A 19,491-nucleotide genomic window follows, 5' to 3' on the forward strand; every position below is an offset into this window, starting at 1 on the left:
AATAAGATGGCATTTTTGCATTAGTCCCCAGGTCAAAAAAATATTCTAACTGTGACAAGTCTGTTTACAATCATGCACTCTATGTAGGCCTTCTCTCTCTCTCTCTCTCTCTCTCTCTCTCACACACAAACACATTCCAGTTTCAGTAATGGTTAATTGCCATAGCAACAAGGATTGGCAAATGCTCCTAATATCTGCTCAACCAGTCATAGCATCCTCATGGGCTTCAAATAGGCTGATCACTAGCGTGTGTGTGTTTGTGTGTTGATTAGCAGCAGTGCATCCATTGCTCTTGAAATACTCTAGCCTTTTAGGACTGGTTTGGTGACTCAACGACTGGTACGCAGACAAGCTGGGACACACCAGGATGACATAATAGTATTGTGATACCATAAAATGGGAAGAATACCTGTAGTAGAACTGTATGTTCCACAGACGCACTTACATCCTTTGGTTTCACACTGGGGGGGGAAAAAAAAAAAAAAAGGCCCATTTCGGCGTTTTTCTTGCGTTTGCTGAAGGCTCCCACAGCCTGCAGACACTTTACGGTCAAATGGAGATCCCAGGCTGCATGTTTCCAAACGCATATAGCCGTTATAATATAACTGATGATACGAAATGATAGTGTGTGAGCTCTATTTATAATATGTGCGCGTAACGGTGCGTCTCTCCGCCATTGGCCAATGTACACCCATCTGGTCTCAGTGCATCAGCTGCCACGGCGGGGCTTGTGTGGACGTCACAGATTTTTTTTTTCTTCTTCTTCTTCTTCTTCTCTTTCCTCACCTTCCCCTTCTCGTTTTTTTTTTTGTTCCAGCAGAGCATCTCTCTCCTTCGGCTCTCTCCCTCTCTCTCTCTACACCGCCCACTCCTCTCGCCGCCGCCTCGCCGGCTTCTTCGCCTCATTCCATCGCCCGCTGATCCTTTTCTGCATTTTGTTAGGCAAGAAGAAACCGCGCATTTTGGATCCCCCCAAAAAAATAAAAAAAATTCTCACCATGGCGAGCACCGAGGATAAATCGGCAAACAAGGAGATCACATCCAGCTGGAAGGACTCCTTCTACAACCCGAGGACCGGGGAGGTGATGGGTCGCACGGCCAGCAGCTGGGGTAAGGATCCCCGTTAGTGAACCAGTACATGGGCTTTGACATTCACGGGGCTCGGACCCAATCTGGTGTCCCCTCCTAACCATTTATCAAATCATTTAAAAGATGTGTGCCTCTTGAATATATAGCCTAGTATATATTTCTGTGCATGGATGAATTCAAGTGACTGCCATATAGACATTGGCTTACTCGAGGAGCCACCATAGGCCTACATGAAGGTGTAAAGGAGAAGCCTGTACCAAGACGAATGATGCTATCAAAGGTGTGCACCACGTCTCTTTGCTGCATAGGCAGAAATAACCAACCAGGCAAGGTGATGATCCATCATAGCAGGAGATATTTCTTTTTTTGCATTTATATTTATCAGCTGCATAAATAAAAGGATTATCAGGAGATTGTAGTTAACCCCCCCATCATTACCTAATCATATGTGAGGAGTGTGCTACAGCATTCATGGGCTGTATATCCATAGCTGATCAGGCCATACATTTTATGTAATGACCCCCCCCCCAGTTATTTCCAGAGCGAGGTGGTAACAGAGCAGCTAGCCTGGGCCCCTGTGCTGCTGTGCTGCTGTGCGGTGGGATGCTCCAATGCAGTTGCATGGCCGCCCACATTAGCATGCCTGTCAAGGTCAAATGGGATTCCCTCTCTCCTCTTTCTCTTGCTTTCACGCACTAGGCAGGTGCATTGTGGGATACTGTTGGAGAGGAATGACAGAAAGGAGGGGGGGGGGGGGATGTACAACAGGAAGCTGAGGGGTCCATCCCTTTTCCCCTTTTTTTTCCCCCAATCAACTTCGAGGGCATTCGTGCTGTGCAAGCTGGATGCTGGTGAACCATTTTGAGTCAGATGTTCCCACAACTGTGGCTCCTTTTCTCCCCTCAGCACTGTGCAGTGTGCATTAAATGAGGCTTCAGATGCTTTCAGCACTGCAGTGTTAACCCTAAATGTGGTGTGATTTGAAACTCAGGGGCTCACACTGATTTGTGCATTTTGTGCACTGCTTACAACTCGTAGACATCTGAAATGTGACACGGGGCCCGAACTAAGCAATGCTTTTTTTTGTAAGAAACCACAAGCCAAAAAGGTTGGGAATCACTGATTTAATCTTCAATAATGCACATATATGTTTTTGTATGTGAATGTGAATGTAAATATCTTAACTTGTAAAGTAACTTTAGCGTGTTTTGGTAATCTTTCACCCCCCCCTCGCCATAACTGTGGCTCCTCTTCTTCCCTCTGCATTGTGCATCAAATGAGGCTGAAGATGCTTTCGGCACTGCAGCGTCAGCCCTAAATCTGGTGTGATTTTGAAACTCGGGGGTCTCCAGTGAAAAATGGCCTCCGATTTGTGAGCAGCAATATACAGTAGCACTTCCCCCTTCATCCAAAATGGTTTCTCTCAAAGGGATCATATACTCAAATGACAATTTCTTAAGCCCGCAGATGAGGAACAACAGAAGGAATTTGTTCTTGTGTGTGGTCGAAAGCTCGTAATTAATTATACATGACCCCTCGTTGTCTCTCATTATGTCTCTTTGCTATTCTAATTCTGTTCCTCTAACTTCCTCCAGCCCTCATCCTGTTGTTCTACCTGGTTTTCTACTGTTTCTTGGCCGGTATGTTCGCCCTGACCATGTGGGTGATGCTGCTCACTCTGGACGACTACGTGCCAAAGTACCGAGACCGCGTTCCCTATCCAGGTTTGTGTCTCTTAGCAAACAGCACATATGGGGAACAGGGCTTTTTAGCTACTGAAACTGGTAGCATTTCTCTTTAGGGCATTCATTATTTATACTCGCACCAATGAGATGCTGTCATAATAATGTTCTACATTACAGCTCCGTTTGGTATTGATCCATTTTGAAGTCTCTTCCTGTGAGATGTCAGCACTGGAGCTTGTTTGTTTAGGAAATGCTTTCTGCCCAGCTGTAATTCGAGACAAACCCCGATGATGGCTTTGGTGCATTATAGTTTCCCCCCTGTCTGTGATCATTTGCTACTTTACTCTGTGTTTACTTGACTTGATATCTTTGTTGCAGGGTTGGTGATTCGTCCAAATGCACTGGATATGTCGTTCAACAAATCCGACCCGCTCAAGTATGCAGAGTATGTCCAGCACCTGGAGACCTTCCTGCGAAGTAAGGGCACTTCTCCCTAAAAAAAACAAACAAAAAAACACTGAAATGTGAAGAGTGTGATAAAAGTGAGTAGGGTTGCACGATTCAGAAAATGTCACGATTCGATTCAGTATCGATTCGATATCGCCCGGATAGCTCAGCTGGTAGAGCTGGCGCCCATATATAGAGGTTTACTCCTCGACGCAGCGGGCCCGGGTTGGACTCCGACCTGCGGCCCTTTGCTGATTATCATTCCCCCTCTCTCTCTCCTTCCATGTCTTCTGCTGTCCTATCCAAATAAAGGCTGAAAATGCCCAAAAACATAATCTTAAAAAAAACCATATTCACAGTATGTAAATGTAGTTACTTTTCCCATGTGATTGCAGTAGACATACAATTTTAAAATACATATTACATTTTTTTGGAATTCTATGAATCGGTAGAGCTTGAATCACGATACAAACGTGAATTTTTTTTTTTTTTTTAAACGGATTGAAAGCTGGCTGTATTAGAGCAACTTCTGTGCTCCTTCTCCCGCATCTTTTTCCCAATCATTCATTCCATTTACCTGGATGAATTTCTGTTCACCTTTCTCTTTGTTTTTCCTTACGCAACAGTTACTTTGTGTGTAGTATATATTTGCTTTTCTGTATTTATTGTTGATTTTATATTAATGTTTAATATGTTTGTTTTGTTTGTTTACGTATGCACCTTTCTCCAAGGCAAATTCCACATAAGTGTACTTATTGTGGTAATAAAACCTTTATTGATTCTGATTCTCTCTCTCTCTCTCAGGATATAATGATACAGAGCAGGAGAAGAACGAGGACTGCCCTCGAGGGGAGTATTTCATGCAGGACGACACCGAGGACATGACAAAGAAGGCTTGCCGCTTCAAGAGGGGCTTCCTGAGTCTCTGCTCTGGACTCTCTGACACCAACTTTGGATATTCTGAGGGCAAACCCTGCATACTGCTGAAAATGAACAGGGTAACGCTTTCACTGACCCGAAAAATGACAAAAAAATGTCTTTCAACCTTTTATTCCTTTTTTTTTCCAGACAGCGTCACATCTCCATCCGTTTAAAATGAAACCAAAATAAACGATTCATTTCTAATTTTTTTCCCCCACGCATGCAGCAGCCTTTCCAGTTTCCACACAGTCTCAACCTCTCCTGTTTTCCCTCACCTCATAGATCATTGGCCTGAAGCCTCGCGGGGATCCCTACATCAACTGCACAGTAAAAGTAAACACTTTTTCCTCCACATTATACTCTTCATGTTCTACTTGCTCGTATGTGTATTTTTTATTTTATTTCTCTCATTTAAAAAAGCCCTGATGACCATAACAGTGTCAATGTTTTCTTTCTGTTGATCTTTCATTTTTTTTTCCTTCTTTTTGTTTGTTTTGTGTCCGATTTCTTTCTGCATGCTGTCACTGACGGCTTTAGGGTAAGATAATATATGTAAATTATCAGGAAAAAAGGCCTGTAGGGGTGTTAACACCTTTTCTTTTTTTATTATGTAACAAGTCATTATGCAGGTGCCTCTAAACCCATGCTAGTGCCATTTCCAAGTCATTGTAATCTAGTAGGTGCTATTTTCAGCCACAAATGTCCATTTGCAGAATGTAATGCTATACAGAATACAGAATGTTTTCTCTACTTCATTTGAATCTCTTCACTAACAAACACAGGGCCATTGCTTTTCCTTTTTTTTCAAGTCCTGTCTCGTGATCTTGGAAAAAAATGTCTCATTTGCTACTAATTTAACATGAGTTGCATTTCATTACATGTCAAATTCATACTGACTAACACATGTTCTTCTGTGCAGAGAGACACCCCGATTCAAATGCAGTATTTCCCCAGCGAGGGGCGCATTGATAAGATGTATTTCCCCTACTACGGCAAGAAAGCCCATGTAAGTATTTAAACCCTGGTCAGATGGAGTCCGCTAACACCCTCTCCCTGGGTGCCGGTATTGGTGTTATTGACAGAAGGCTGTCTCTTTCCCGATGCAGGAGTCTTACGTTCAGCCCCTGGTGGCCGTAAAGCTGCTGCTCACCAAGGAGGACTACAACAAGGAGCTGCCGGTGGAGTGCAGGGTGGAGGGCACCGACCTGCGCAACAACGACGAAAGGGATAAGTTCCTGGGCCGCGTCACCTTCAGGATCAAGGTGGTCGAGTAAAGGAGAAGACGGCCTGTGGAAAAAAAAAAAAAAAAGCCAACCCGATGCAGAGGCTGCCCACGTTCGCTAAGGATTTATGTTTTAAAAATGAAATTATACGAGGAAGGAAGTGTCACAATACGTCACGAAGGCGGTATTTTTTTGGGATGTGGCCAAACAGTTTGATGTAGATAGGAGAGCCAGATAGATGCAGATATTTGAATGTTGCTTTGCTGACACTTTCTGACCCTTCTTTCCTTCCTGATCTCGTCAAAGATCAAAGACCGAGGCTCTGCTCCAGACCCCATCCATCCTTTCATTCACCAGTTGCACTGATCCTTCTTCATGTGTTTTTTTTTTAAATTTTTTTTTTTTAGTATTGATGTGGTTAGATAACTTATAGCTATTGCAACCAAGCCATTTCGAGCTGTTGTGTAATTGCGGATACTACTTTTATGTGTTTTTTTAATTATTTTTTTTAGATCTTTCTGCTGTCAGGAAGAGTGTTTTATTCTCATCTCTGCAAACTGTATGAACGACTGTATTATTGCTGGCGTTGAGAGGATTTTTATCTTGCTGTATAGTGTAATTGAGAAGGTAGAACATTTCCAAACACATCTCCAGAGTATTTCACATTATCACATTACAAAGACTACATAGGAACGTACCTTGATAATCAAGTATAGCCACTGTATCCCTGTATATGAAATGCCAATTACAAAGTCTCTTTCTACATATAAATACATTGTGATCCTTACCATATTTAGGGAATTATAGATAGATCTTTGTGTTGTCTTGTGCTATATGTCTGTCTGTCTGTCTGTCTGTCTGTCTGCCTGCATGTCCGTCTGTCTGTCTGTCCGTCTTCCTGTTTACTCACCTCTCCACTGCAATAGCCAACATGTGGGTGAGCCCTCCAGGACAAGATAAGTTGTCTCGCTCCAACTCACCGGGTGCTGGGCTGGGTAGTGATGTTGGCTGAGGTGACACACACACACACACACACACACACACACACAAGAAGGTACAGTGTAAAAAAAAAAAATGCTTTCAAGGCGGAGAGGCCCTGCAGAAACAAAAAGGTTCACTGTAAGTCTGAACTGTATATCTCTACGTGATCTGGGTCTCAAAGATTGTTAAGTTTTCTCTCTTCTCTCAGCCTGTTGATCTGATTGTCTGCCAATCTATTACTCTTCAATGTATATGTATATACACACTATCTACCATATTTACTTCATTCACACTGTATTTTTGTCACAAAACACAATGTCTGTGCACTGTAAAGAAATAATTTAAGCAAAGATTTACAGGAAATTATCTTATTCAAAGCTATGTTTACACAGTCTTGAAAGGAACCCGCATTTAAAGACCAACTTGTAACATCTCTTCAGGGTGCCTTAAGACCCGATGAAATAAATTGTGGAATAAAAGTGATTTTGAAGAAAAACGACCATTTCTCCTCTTTTTTTTTTTTTAAAACAATGTTTAATGTGTAGCTTTTGACAGTAATAACCAGTTACTTTACCATAAGTAAAAATCTTGCATACAAAGTGTTACTTCAGAATAAAAACATAGTAAGTATTACACGTATTACAGGTAGGGGCGCACCGATCCGATATTAAGATCGGATATCGGTCCCGATATTGACAAAATAGCTGGATCGGGGATCGGAAAAATGAACAGATCCACGGGCCGATCCAGTTTTGTTAGTTTTTGTTCCCCTCTGTCGCACGTGTGTCGCATGCTGGAAGAGTTGAGTGTACAAATAAATAAGAATTCAATACATTACATCTATGTTTCTATTTGTCTTAGTTAGGAAAGTAATGTTTAGTTAGGAAAGTCTGGTGCCTTTAGTCTCTTCCATATGATGGAAGGAAGGTATAAGGTGGGAAGGTGGATACAGTGTATTATTAATTCAACAATGGTATTGGATCGGTATCGGGTATCGACACATACACAAAGCCCAGGCATCGGTATCAGTATCGGGACTGAAAAAGTCGGATCGCTGCATCCCTAATTACAAGTATTATCAGCAAAATAGTCTTCAAGTGTGGAAAGTACTAGAAAGATTTGCCTTGTGACAGATAAAAATGAATAATACTGATGCATCAATGTGTAAGTAGCATTTTACTTTTGTAGCTGGTGGATGAGATGATTACGGGGGTGGGAACGTAGAAAAACCAGAAAAACACAAAGCTCTGCATTCAGTTTGCTTTCTTGTGAAATAGTGTATACTTTGACCTCTTTGGAGAGCAAACAGTTGTTTACATGAAACCATGTGAGAAGTTTAGAGAGGGAATTACTCTTTGGTCAAACTGCTAACAACTCCTAGACATCTGAAATATGACATGGGGCCCTAACTAAACGTTGCTTTTTCTAAGAAATTAACAAGCCAAACAGGTCTGGAATCACTGCTGTAACCTTAAAAAAATGCACATAAATGTTTTTGTATGTGAATGTAGAATCTTAATTTGTAAAGGAACTTGTAACCATAGCAGTCAGATAAATGTAGTAAAGTAAAAAGTACATGTTCTTTCACAGAAAATGTAGTGGAGTGGAAATATGAAGTAGCAAAAATACTCAAGTGAAGTACAAGTACCTCAAAGTCCTGTTAGGAACAGTATTTGAGTATTTGAGTCACCCTTGTTAGTGTCCACCGCTGGTTTCTGTTTGAAATGAATATATATGGATGTAAAATGGAATTACATAATACACAAGAATACTAATTCCAAATTGTCCATGGGGTTTTTAACTTGACAGAGAGAAACCAGACAGCTTGAGTGTCCTGGTAATATTTTGCCCTCAATCAGTAAGCCTCAATCACATCCTCATCATAACTGTAGCACAAATGTGCAGCCACAGGAGGGAGTCAGAAACAAGACAGGCAGAGCAAGCTGTGTGAATATGTGGCTCCAACATGGTGCTGCATGGCAGAGGGACTGGGCATCGGCAGACTGAAGAGGTCGGTGAGGCATTTCACATTTCCCTTTTTCTGCCTCTTGCGGTTTTTCTAACTACACAAATCGATGTCTGCAAATCAACATAAGTAAACGTGCCACTGGTTTCCACAGATCAGCCACTGGGAAATGAGCTTAGTGGGTATGCTGAGATTTGCCTGGGTATAGTGAGCCTTTGGTTCTGACTTGTGTCAGGTACACGCCAGTATACTCGCCTGCATGTCTTGTTATACTTCTAATTATTTGTCTGAGGGGCAGCAGCGAAAAAAATAAAAATGGGCACCAGCTGCATGCGGTGTGTGTGTGTGTGTGTATATGTATACATATATAAATATATATTTGACTGTGAGATTGACAGTTGAATCAGGATTCTTTAGACCGAATAGTCAATAGTCAACTGCAATATTTACGTATGTATATATATATATATATATATATATATATATATATATATATATATACATATATATATATATATATGTGTGTGTGTGTGTGTGTGTGTGTGTGTATATGTATATATATATATATATATATATATATATATATATATATATATTTGACTGTGAGATTGGCAGTTGAATCAGGATTCTTTAGACCGAATAGTCGAGTATATATATATATATATATATATATATGTGTGTGGTCTAAAGAACCCTGATTCAACTGCTAATCTCACAGTCAAAAAAATTCTATATATATACAGTATCTCACAAAAGTGAGTACACCCCTCACATGTTAGTAAATATTTCAGTATATATTTTAATGGGACAACACTGAAGAAATTACACTTTGCTACAATGTAAAGTATCCATCCAGCATCATCACATCCCCTTCACCATACCTAGAGATTGGCATGGGGTACTTTCCATAAAATCATCTCTCAATGCAAATCAAACCAGCTGTTAGGCTAACTGAAATAAAACCATGCCAATCTCTAGGTATGGTGAAGGGGATGTGATGATGGGGGGGCTATTTTAATTCCAAAGGCCAAGGGAGCTTTATCAGGATCATAAAGCTGGATCCATGAAATAACTGGCCTTTAAAAATAAACATCTGCCTGCCTCTATGGGGATTTACCATAGAGGTGTACTCACTTTTGTTGCCAGCGGTTTAGACATTAATGGCTGTGTGTTGAGCTATTTTGAGGGGACAGCACATTTACACTGTTATACAAGCTGTACACTTAATACTTTACATTGTAGCAAAGTGTAATTTCTTCAGTGTTGTCCCATTAAAAGATATAATGAAATATTTACTAAAATGTGAGGGGTGTACTCACTTTTGTGAGATACTGTATATATATATATATATATATATATATATATATATATATATATATATATATATATATATATATATAAAATGGGAAATGTAGATACTGCATTAAAGATCAGCCACTTCTTTCTACAACAGTCGAGAACCCTTTTGCAATTATGTAATCACATAATGTCATCTGAAAACTAAATTTCTTTTTTCTTTTTTTTTTTCAAATGTTATTGTCTTTATTGTATTGAAGTAATATTCTTTCTTTTTATTTTTTTATTTTTTATTTTTTTATTGAAAACCAAATTTCTAAGTGACATTGGATATGGATATGTAGAGGGCCCTCATGTGAGGAGAGCCCAAAAAGATGCTAGAATGTCACTTGGAAGTACCATTGAGATGCTTCAGTACCTGAGGGGATTTAAAGCTGATTCAAGCAAAGAAGGCGCAAAAATAACACTGGTTATCGCCTTACCAGCTAAGAGCTGAACTTGCCAATTTGGAGTGGCCTAAAGCACAGCCTGGCTGTATTCAGCATCCAGAAAGGGATTAATGCAGTTTATATTTTTAGTTTTTACTCCAGAGCCCTCAGCAGCGCTCTCTGTGGTTATATATAGCACACAGAACACGCGTAACATGGCACAGTTTGGGGCATTTTCTCACGCTGATGGTAGCTTTTAAAGTGTTTCTAAGCCTCGAGACTACAACAACATATTGAGACAAACACAGAAATATTCATAATCACAGAAAAGACACACATTTTAAAAGACATATTTTAATTTATTCAAATGATTCGAGATTCAGAGAAATTTCTGCTTTACATCTGACATTTCTAGAGTTGCGATTCCTTTCATGTTATATTTACAAGTACGTGTATCATTTATATATATATATTTATATCTTATTAACATTAACTGTAAAAACTCAATTCTGTCCAAGATCTGGAAATTTAAAAACATAAGCAGTTAATTACCCTGAGACAAGTAAACAAGAATAACAAGAATTTTCTTTGGAACTAACCCAAGTCTATATACTCAGCTTAATGACAACAGTGGAGTCTTTTTAAAAGAGCCCTGAAGTATCACAGTGTTTCAGGGCCGCGAACTGGGCAACCTGCACATTCCTGGTACAGGAATTTATTGTCAAACTCCTCCTAAATCTTCCTCCTTTATATGCAGCAGTCACCTGCTGTTACTGCACTCATTCCTTTATTCGGATCCCCATTAGCTGCTGACTATGTATCAGCTACTCTTCCTGGGGTCCACATAAAACAATCACAACATATACAATATTTCTCCAATGCGTCCCAGGGCTAAACTGCCTCCATTTCTCACATAGCACCACACAACAGGACTCAGTGAAGAGGTGTTCAGTATTATTTTTCTTTTAAATAAATTCTAAATTTAAGATGACTTACATCTTTGCTTTTCTCTCTGTGCATAGACATATTTCTTTATATACATTACATACAACTGCTTTGTTTTTATATAGTTTTAATAAAACTAAGATGTTGGGCGGAAGGAAACCCACCTGGACGTAAATGCTGTGATCAGACCTAAGTATGAGGATTAGGATCACAACATTTACTATTAAAAACTAAAACTATCCCTGCCACGTGCTGAAAAAAAGCACATTTCACTGTAGAAGCAGTGTGGCTGTGTGATGGCATCAATAAAGGGCGTAACAGGGTGGGGGGAGTGCTATAAAATGCTGTAACTTTCACACAATCCACTAGAAGATAGTAAAAGATATTTCTTCACGTGTGTTTGTTCCAATTTGTTTGACGCCTACTGTTGAATGCAATGGCATTACTTCAGCTGGAAATTCTACTACAAACACTGAGAAAAAAAAGTATTTTCTCAGACTGGATTTTAGACAGTTTCTTCATAAAGTGATATAGTATTTATGGCCCAAAGGCCTTTCATTTACTAATCTAACACTAGTATCCTTAATAAAAAGGCTGTAAAAATGACTCCTAGCTGTCAACATGAGAACCAGAGAAGCTGCTAACCAGAGAGATGATGCTCAAAATACATCATCACATCCTCCATATTTTTACCGAACCTTACTTCGAAAGCGATGCATTTCTAAACCTTGAGCATCCTTAAAAGAGAGGGATGGTAACATCTTTCTCAACAAAGACGCTCGCCCACGCCTCTTTCGTGATCCATCTTTTAAATCAATGTTGGTGTGCATCTGACTGAGAAAACAAACACGTGATTGAGTGCTATTACTGGTATATGGTATCAAACGTGTGGCTTCTCACAGCAATATACACGTGCCGGACTTTCCGTCACCACCACCTCCTCCGCCCTCTTTCCTGTTGGGATCGTTGAGCTCGTCAAACAGTCCAGTGTCAATCATCTCGTGCTGCCACTGAATGGATACAGCGCCTGTGCTAAACTCGTTGAAGAATTTATCGTCATTGGCGTCAAGCACGATGCCCTTGATATCGGAGAACTCGGCGATCTCGTCGGTGTCCTTGGCGTAGACGACGTTGGGCTTGGGCACCCACGGGGGATCCACCAGCCCGGCCTCTAGACGGGGGAAGTTGATATTCTTGAACCACTCGTGCTTCCTGGGATCCTCCAGGTTGTTCCTATTGAGAAGGCAAAAAATACACTTTCAAAACTACAACGTCAGATATAATAAAACAAGAACAGAGTGGCTGCGGATTCATGCAACATTTCGGTTACAGTTAAGGTTTTTGTCGCCTTTTCTCAACCAGTTCATTCTTTTTTCTTTTCCTTTTAAGAAAATGTTTGGGCTTTTTTTTGCCTTTAAAAGGTGCAGAAACCCTTATAAAACTAACTTTGTCATATTTGCTGAAACTGACCCTATGTTCGAGTAGAACTACATGAAGCAGGTCATTTAAAAAAAATATTCCAGCTCCTCTGGCTCCACCTACAGCCTGTAGTGCGCTCCCTGTTCAGATGCACCAATCAGGGCGAGGGGGGGTGTTTAACTGCGTGTCAATCACTGCTCATGCACACACATTCATTCTCCCTTGTGGGGGGAGGGGCGTAGGAGACCGTTTTGGGCTTTAGCGGAATGGGGGGGAGGGACTGAGAAGTTGTCGATGTTTACATTTTTTGGCTAAGTCCTGGATCTTCGCAATCCTGCCTACAGCGCCTTTAACTGAAGGGAGAGTTGACAGCTGAGGAGAGAGAGTGAGGACGACATGCAGAAAAGGCCGCGGGTTGGGATCGAACCCAGGCCACTGCAGCAAGGACTGTGCCTTGGTACATGGGGCACACGCTCAACCAGGGAAGCATTTCAGTCATAGCAGTTATTCCAATCTCAGTTTCCTAACATCCATTGCACATCGAATTAAAAAATACTGTATATAGCCTATATTTTTGAAGAATATACTTTTGCAAAAATTGACACAGTATGTTTTTTGTTGTTTTTTTTAGATTATTTTTGGGGCATTTTTAGGCCTTTATTGACAGGACAGCTGAAGAAATGAAAGAGGGAGAGAGAGGGGGGAATGACATATGAGTGAAGCCATACACACAAACAGCCCATGGCTTAAAAGGGTAGAAGAACCTCTTACTTAAAGCCCAGGCGCTCCTCCATTTTCTTCTTGAGGAACTGCTGGATGATGTCCTTGGTGACAGCATCAAAGCACTTGTGCTCCCACTTTGGTTCCTCGTTGAGAATGCGGCGCTGTACCTCCTCCTTCTCCACCTTCTCCTTCTTGCTTTCAGGCCCTTTGAAAGGTGTGTAGCCCGCCACCATCTCGTAGATACTGCAGCCCAGGGCCCACCAGTCCACTGATGTCCTGTAAGGAGTTTTGGACAGGAGCTCAGGGGCCATGTACGCTCCAGTACCAGCCTGGAGGACAGAGAGAGAAGGGTAGGGTAGGGGGGGGGATTTAATGTGAGGTGCATCTGTAAAGCCTTTAAATACATGTTATACTTAAAAAAAAAAAAAAAGCATAGTGTTTTTTATGACAGCTCTCTACTCTTTGAGATTTGAGTTCCGTAGATGGAAGCAATGATGATAGTACAATGACATGCAATGTAAACAGTCACAGAAAACAGAAAGAAAGGTATTGTGGAAGGACAGACTGGTAAAGAACAACTTTAAAACTGAGAGACATAACCTTCATTTGTCCCCATTGACAAGTGTTACATAAGACAGCTGTCTGAGTTACTTAGAGCTTTACTCTAGTCTTCTCTTTTCTGTCTCTCTCTGTGTAACTTTCGCCTTTCCCTCCCTCCTTCCCTCCTTCCCTCCCTCCCTCTCCCTGTATGACCTCACCTGCAGCCCTAATCCTAATGCCAATCCTACTACCTGTCAAGAGTCGTGTGTGTCTACACACTGACAGAGTTTTCCAGCCTCTTATATAAAGGCTGGCCATTTCTGGATGCTATAGCCTCCTGAATAAGCCTCCTGTAACATCCAGACAAACACGTAAACATGCCTCTAATGTATAATTATTGCACACACCCCGAAAACTGGCAGGGAGCCGAAAGATCTCTTATTACTACTGCAAGTAGGCCTAAATCCTGAAGAATCCCTGTTACAAAAATCTTTTTTAGGAGATCCTAGGTCACAGGTGAAGTGTTGTACCGTAGGCATCGGACACCGCATCATTAAAAAAGCTCTTAGCAGTTTTTTCTCTCTTTGCGTTCCAGATTTTGATCACTAAACACACGGTTCTTCAAGATCTTTCCTTTTACTTTAACAAGTGTGACAAGACTTCTGACTGATTAGCAGAAGCGAGATACTACATCTCCATTGAGCAAACGTAAGCAGGTTTGCATGCACAACCTTTATGCCTCTTAAAACTTACATCCATGTCTCTTGCATACAGATCTATTCAATTCCAGCAATTTGTAACTATGTTCTGTTCACCCTGAAATGTGTGGATCTGTAAACAAATAAAGAACCTGTAAACTTTGGTCAGTCAAAGGGGCAAAACTCTTCCATGATCATACAGGTTACAGAATTAGCACCACAATTAATTAGATTTTAGTTGTGAAGATCAGATCTCTCTCTTAGTCAGCCAGGTTAAAGTTTGCAAACTTGTTGTAACATGTCTAAACATATTCAGCGTAGGTTTTTACCTGGGTCTGTCAATCTAATCAGGGACAGACTTGTGTAATGCCCACTAAGAAGATTAGGGGACCAAAGCCAGCCTTGCTTGTAGGAGGTTAGCTCAGTCACTTTGACAGGCTGAGGAGCATCAGAATACTAGATAATGAGCTTACTGGACTTTTATGGAGCTGAGAGCTTACTCTTTGCTACCCCAAGTAAGTCCTGTAGAAAAAACTGTCATCTTTTTTTAGGTCATCTGTAGGTTAATGAAATACACTGTAGGTGTTATGAGACAAAAATGGAATCAAAACATTGGATATTTTGTGTTGTGTACACCGGGTCATTCTTAGATTGTTTTAGCTTGCGGTCATGTCCCATCTGTATAATACATTTTTGTCAGCACTTGACTCATTTTTAGAGCTCAGGGATTGATCTGACAGGCCATCATGTTGTTCTGTAACTGACAACCTTTTCTTTTTCCATGTTGTCGAGTGATTCTCAGATCGATGCAAGAAATGTGCAGCACAATGTGGTGTAACATCAAAGTCATTGCTGACATGATATCTGTGTTACTCTTTCTCAAGGCAACAAGAAGACTTACAGGCTTCGTAAAGTGTCATGGGAAGAAACCGTAGCACAGCTGAGGCAGCTCTCTCGAAGTAACGACTCCACAGAAATTCTCTACAACCAAGTTGCTGAGGGAAACCCTCCTACATTTACTGACTGCTACTTTAACAAGCACGCAATCTCCAAGGTCCCTAACATAGCCCCTACACAAAATGGTGACGTATAAATTGCCAGGCTATAATCTGACTGCTAAAGGATCAAATGAGTTACATAATAGATTCAGAGACTCATTGCACAGATCTTTAAGCAATCCCATAATCGCTATCTGGATTTAAAGTAAAAACCCCAACAAAACTTCAGGACAGTTTTTAGCTCCAAACTCATCTTCAGATAAGTGAACATAGACCGGCTGGAGATGTAAATCACCCAGCAACCAGTGGTCTCCGTTTCTTTGTATTTTCTTTCTGTTGTGGTTTGAGTGTAAGTATGTGCGGTCTTAAACTCCAACCTTAAAGATCGGATACACATAACACAATAAGGGGAGAGTCTTTGCCAGCATTTTGGTGTATGCGACTTCAAAGACTAATAGATAAAATGGACTTTTAGGGTAGACACCTTTCACCATGATGTAAACATCTTATTATGATATATCCATTATCAATGCTGACATTATCCAGCTAGGTGCTCTCATGTTTAAGGCATCCTAATGGCTTTGAGAGTGCAACTTCGTGTACTTAGTGCACTTCTTTTTAGTATTTTTCCAACTGAAATTTGCCTTCTCAAGCAGAATATCACTGTTGTGTGTACATCTACTCACCATCTGGGTGGTGGTCTTCGTTGGTTCCATCTCTACGGCCAGACCCAAATCAGAAAGTCTGCACTGGCCTTGGCTATCCAGCAACACGTTCTCCGGCTTCATGTCACGGTATACGATATTCATTTCGTGCAGATGCAGAAGGCCGGTGGCGATCTGCGCTGTGTAGTGGATGATGCGCTTCATCTCAATGCCCTTGTCCACACCCTTGCCATCATAGCCAATACTGTAAATGTGGTATCTGAGGTCTCCTCCATTCATCAGGGTCATGACAAGGCACAGGTGGGTCTTGCTGTCATAGGCATAGGCCAAGTTGACCAGAAACAGGCTGTTAACCTTCTCCAAGATCTTCTTCTCCAACAGGGCCATCTTCTCACCCTTCTTCTTCTTCAGTCGCTTTTTATCCAACTTCTTACAGGCATACATCTGGCCTGTGTGCTTCACCTGAACAGCACACACCTGGAAAAAGACAGATCATTTGTTAAAAAGGAGGAGTTTTTTTTATTACCAATAATTCCAAGATTTGACTGATGAAATCATCAATCTATGCTATCACATATTTTATGATTTCGCTATTGATATTATCACAAATAATGCCCCATAACACTGATATAGAATCAGTGGTAGGACTAAAAACAAGACAGTTGGTTCAAGAAGACCAGCTCTGTCTTGGCACCCTATCTGTCACCTGTCTCAGTCACATCTTGAACTAAACATTTACTTTTTGTATCATTCATTCCCTGTAGACAGAGGATCAGGTCTAAAATTAGCAGTTAAAAAATGATTGCCCAGTATCAAGTAGAGTTCTGTGATTCACTTCTGTACGTGCTGCTTTAAAAGAAAACTGTATTTGACAATTACAAAAGATGTACACTAGTAGCAGTCTTCACCGTTGTTTCAATGAACAATATACTGTTAAAAACATTACTGTGATCTTTTTTTTTTTGTCTAAACCCATTTCAACACTTCAATCATAGTATTTGTCTCAATATGTTGCCTTATTTTGGGTTGTATACTCAAGCTTGTTGCTAAGAACTTGACTCAGAAAAAAGGTTCCTCAAGGCTCGATTGTGGGTCCTCTGTATGTGCCATGTATGCTTCGGATTTTCTTCAGACATCACATCAATCTCAAATCTTTGAAATGATTATTACGAAATAACTCACACTGCTATTTTCTAAATCCACAATTTACACAAATACTGCTTGTCCATATATTTACATAGCAGTTTGTTTTTTAAAACGGACAAGCTTGAAAGCTTGAAGTTCTACTGTTATCTTCATGTCTGAATTGAAAAAGAGATCTTGATCTCAATAAGACAATAAGAGCTTCTATTAATCGTTATTTGAACGATGCTAGTTCTATCAATGCAAGACCACTACTTCCTGCATTGCAGCTTTGTGTTTGTTACTTTATGAAACATGAGCCATGACTTTCTAAAATCCAAGAGCCTTGTATGGAACATGACCTCATGATGTAAGGTATGGTCTCTTGCCCTACAATATCTTTTCTTATGCTTCAAAGCAAATACACCTCTATACCGTAGGGTTAAGGGTTTTCCTAAGACTGGAACACTGACCATGCAGCATAATACTCTACTGTAGCACAATCATTACAATCCCAAAAGATGTAACATGCATATCATCTTTTGATGCAATGGAAATACATATTTTTTGAAAGACACTGGAAAAGTCTTCCAACTGAAATCCTTGTTAAAAGATACATTTAACTTTTAACACATTTGCCAAAACACATATTTCAACAGACACGTTTGTATGCTTACCTCTCCGAAGCCTCCCTTGCCAAGAGTTCTGAACTCATAGAAGTATTTGTCACTGATGGGCTGTTTCTCATACTCTTTCCACTGAAGGAATTTATCAAAAAATGGGCTGGACTGGTATTCTGTGAAGGGTTTGCCCTGCAGATACTCTCGTACACCATCCTGGACTTTGCCTTTCATCACCTCCTCAAAGGTGGCATCTGTCACATTCTTGCATTTGTCAGCAGGCTCGTTAGTAAGAAAGGACAGGAAGCTCTTGGAGTCGGCCTTGCAATACTTGTTGATGATGTTTTGGCGCCCCTTGTCTTTTGCTGCACCTTCAGCCAGATCCCAGTCATACAGCTCATCCAGGAAATCGACAGCAAGCTTATACTCAGGTTTATTTGCCAGGAATTCACGGAAAATCTTTTTACCAATAGGCTGCCTTTCACAAACCGATGTAAAGTCCTTGTCAAGGGTAGCTCGTACTGAAGCACATTGCTCCGGCTTGGGGAGAGCCAAGCTGCGACGGCGCTTTTTCATCTCCTTGTCATCACCCCCCTGGGCTTTTAGGTAGGCCGTGTTGGCCACCAGGTTATCCAGTCCCCCCATGTCACACATCTTGGCAGCTGGATGTGGTCTGTCCCCCCTAAGTGACTGGGTTCTTCAGTGGCTCCCCACGGATACCCTCAGTCTTTCAGAATGTATGCGTCTGTTTGAGAGTGCAATAGGCTCCAAAGCCAGCGTTCAAATGAGCTTCTTCACCCAGCTTACCTGCAAACCTAAGGAACACAGACACACCCAGTAATTACTCATTTAGAATTAAATACCAGAGAGGGATTTTGGCTTAAGGATCTTTGTGTGGACTATTTAAGGATGCTGTGCACAGAAAGGGAATCGTAAGCGGGCTCTGTCCTAAGAGGCTTTGTAGCCCTCTATATTTGTTCACGGTGTTCAGTAGTCTCTTACAGTGGTCCAATGGGTTTTTTGACTATGGATTTAATGGCGAGACACAGTAAAAGACTCAAAAGAAGCAGAAGACGTTGTGGAAAGAGCAAGACACATTTAACAACAGTCATAGCAGTTTTCGGAGGGTCGTCATATGAACATTGTGAGAAACTGGAGTAACTGGTAATGTAGGCCAAAGTTTGGTTGGCCACGATATTGTAGACTATGAATAGATTAGATTATTTATTTTTTAAGATGATTTTTTTTTATTATTGTATATATTTTTCAACATACAACATACATAAACAAATACAATTGAACACAAACCAAAAACCCTCTCCCACCCCCCACCCTCTGCGGTCTTGAGGAAAACAAAACAAACCAATAACAAGAAAACAAAAATGATATATATATATATATTTGTGCTGTTGCGCTTTTCCATAGGTCTATAGTCGATGACTTGGCTTTGTTAATCCTTGCTGTAGAGAGCTCAAGCATAACTATGTCTAGGAAGTATGGCAACCACTGTTTTATACAAAGCGAGTGGGGGGGGAGCCAGCGTTGAGTTATCATTTTCTTGGTTGCGGTTGAGCCGGCTAGCCAAATTTTCTTCCTTCTCCCAAGCAGGTGTAATTTAGAGTCGTCATTAAGTAACAAAACAAATCAGGTCAGTAGGAATTCGACATCCTGTCACATCAGATATTATTGATGTGGTTTTATTCCAGAACTCCTGCACCTGTTCAC

At 40.8% G+C, this 19,491-nt stretch overlaps 2 protein-coding genes across 2 annotated transcripts; one reads left to right on the forward strand and one right to left on the reverse strand.

Moving 5' to 3' along the window:
- Positions 1-691: 691 nt before the first annotated feature.
- Positions 692-6,838, forward strand: atp1b3a (ATPase Na+/K+ transporting subunit beta 3a). Its single transcript, XM_078264820.1, has 7 exons — positions 692-1,110; positions 2,685-2,813; positions 3,153-3,251; positions 4,026-4,219; positions 4,425-4,475; positions 5,062-5,148; positions 5,249-6,838. The coding sequence occupies exons 1-7, from the start codon at positions 999-1,001 to the stop codon at positions 5,414-5,416; spliced, it is 840 nt and encodes a 279-aa protein (XP_078120946.1). The 5' UTR covers positions 692-998; the 3' UTR covers positions 5,417-6,838.
- A 5,039-nt stretch (positions 6,839-11,877) lies between these two features.
- grk7a (G protein-coupled receptor kinase 7a) lies at positions 11,878-18,420 on the reverse strand. The gene is made up of 4 exons (XM_078264048.1): positions 17,824-18,420; positions 16,046-16,501; positions 13,172-13,452; positions 11,878-12,214 (listed from the first exon to the last, which is right to left on the reverse strand). Exons 1-4 carry the CDS (start codon positions 18,418-18,420, stop codon positions 11,878-11,880), a joined length of 1,671 nt encoding a protein of 556 aa, XP_078120174.1.
- Positions 18,421-19,491: the final 1,071 nt, after the last annotated feature.

Source organism: Sander vitreus, chromosome 12 (assembly GCF_031162955.1).
Source record: "Sander vitreus isolate 19-12246 chromosome 12, sanVit1, whole genome shotgun sequence".
Classification (NCBI taxonomy): Eukaryota; Metazoa; Chordata; class Actinopteri; order Perciformes; family Percidae; genus Sander; species Sander vitreus.

Coding starts and splice junctions, on each gene's coding strand:
- atp1b3a (XM_078264820.1), top strand. CDS start 999: ATGGCGAGCACCGAGGATAAATCGGCAAACAAGGAGATCACATCCAGC. Junction 4,220..4,424: donor TACTGCTGAAAATGAACAGG/GTAACGCTTTCA, acceptor CTCACCTCATAG/ATCATTGGCCTGAAGCCTCG. Junction 5,149..5,248: donor ACTACGGCAAGAAAGCCCAT/GTAAGTATTTAA, acceptor TTCCCGATGCAG/GAGTCTTACGTTCAGCCCCT.
- grk7a (XM_078264048.1), bottom strand. CDS start 18,420: ATGTGTGACATGGGGGGACTGGATAACCTGGTGGCCAACACGGCCTAC. Junction 16,502..17,823: donor GCAAGGGAGGCTTCGGAGAG/GTAAGCATACAA, acceptor GTCTTTTTCCAG/GTGTGTGCTGTTCAGGTGAA. Junction 12,215..13,171: donor GAGGAGCGCCTGGGCTTTAA/GTAAGAGGTTCT, acceptor CCTTCTCAATAG/GAACAACCTGGAGGATCCCA.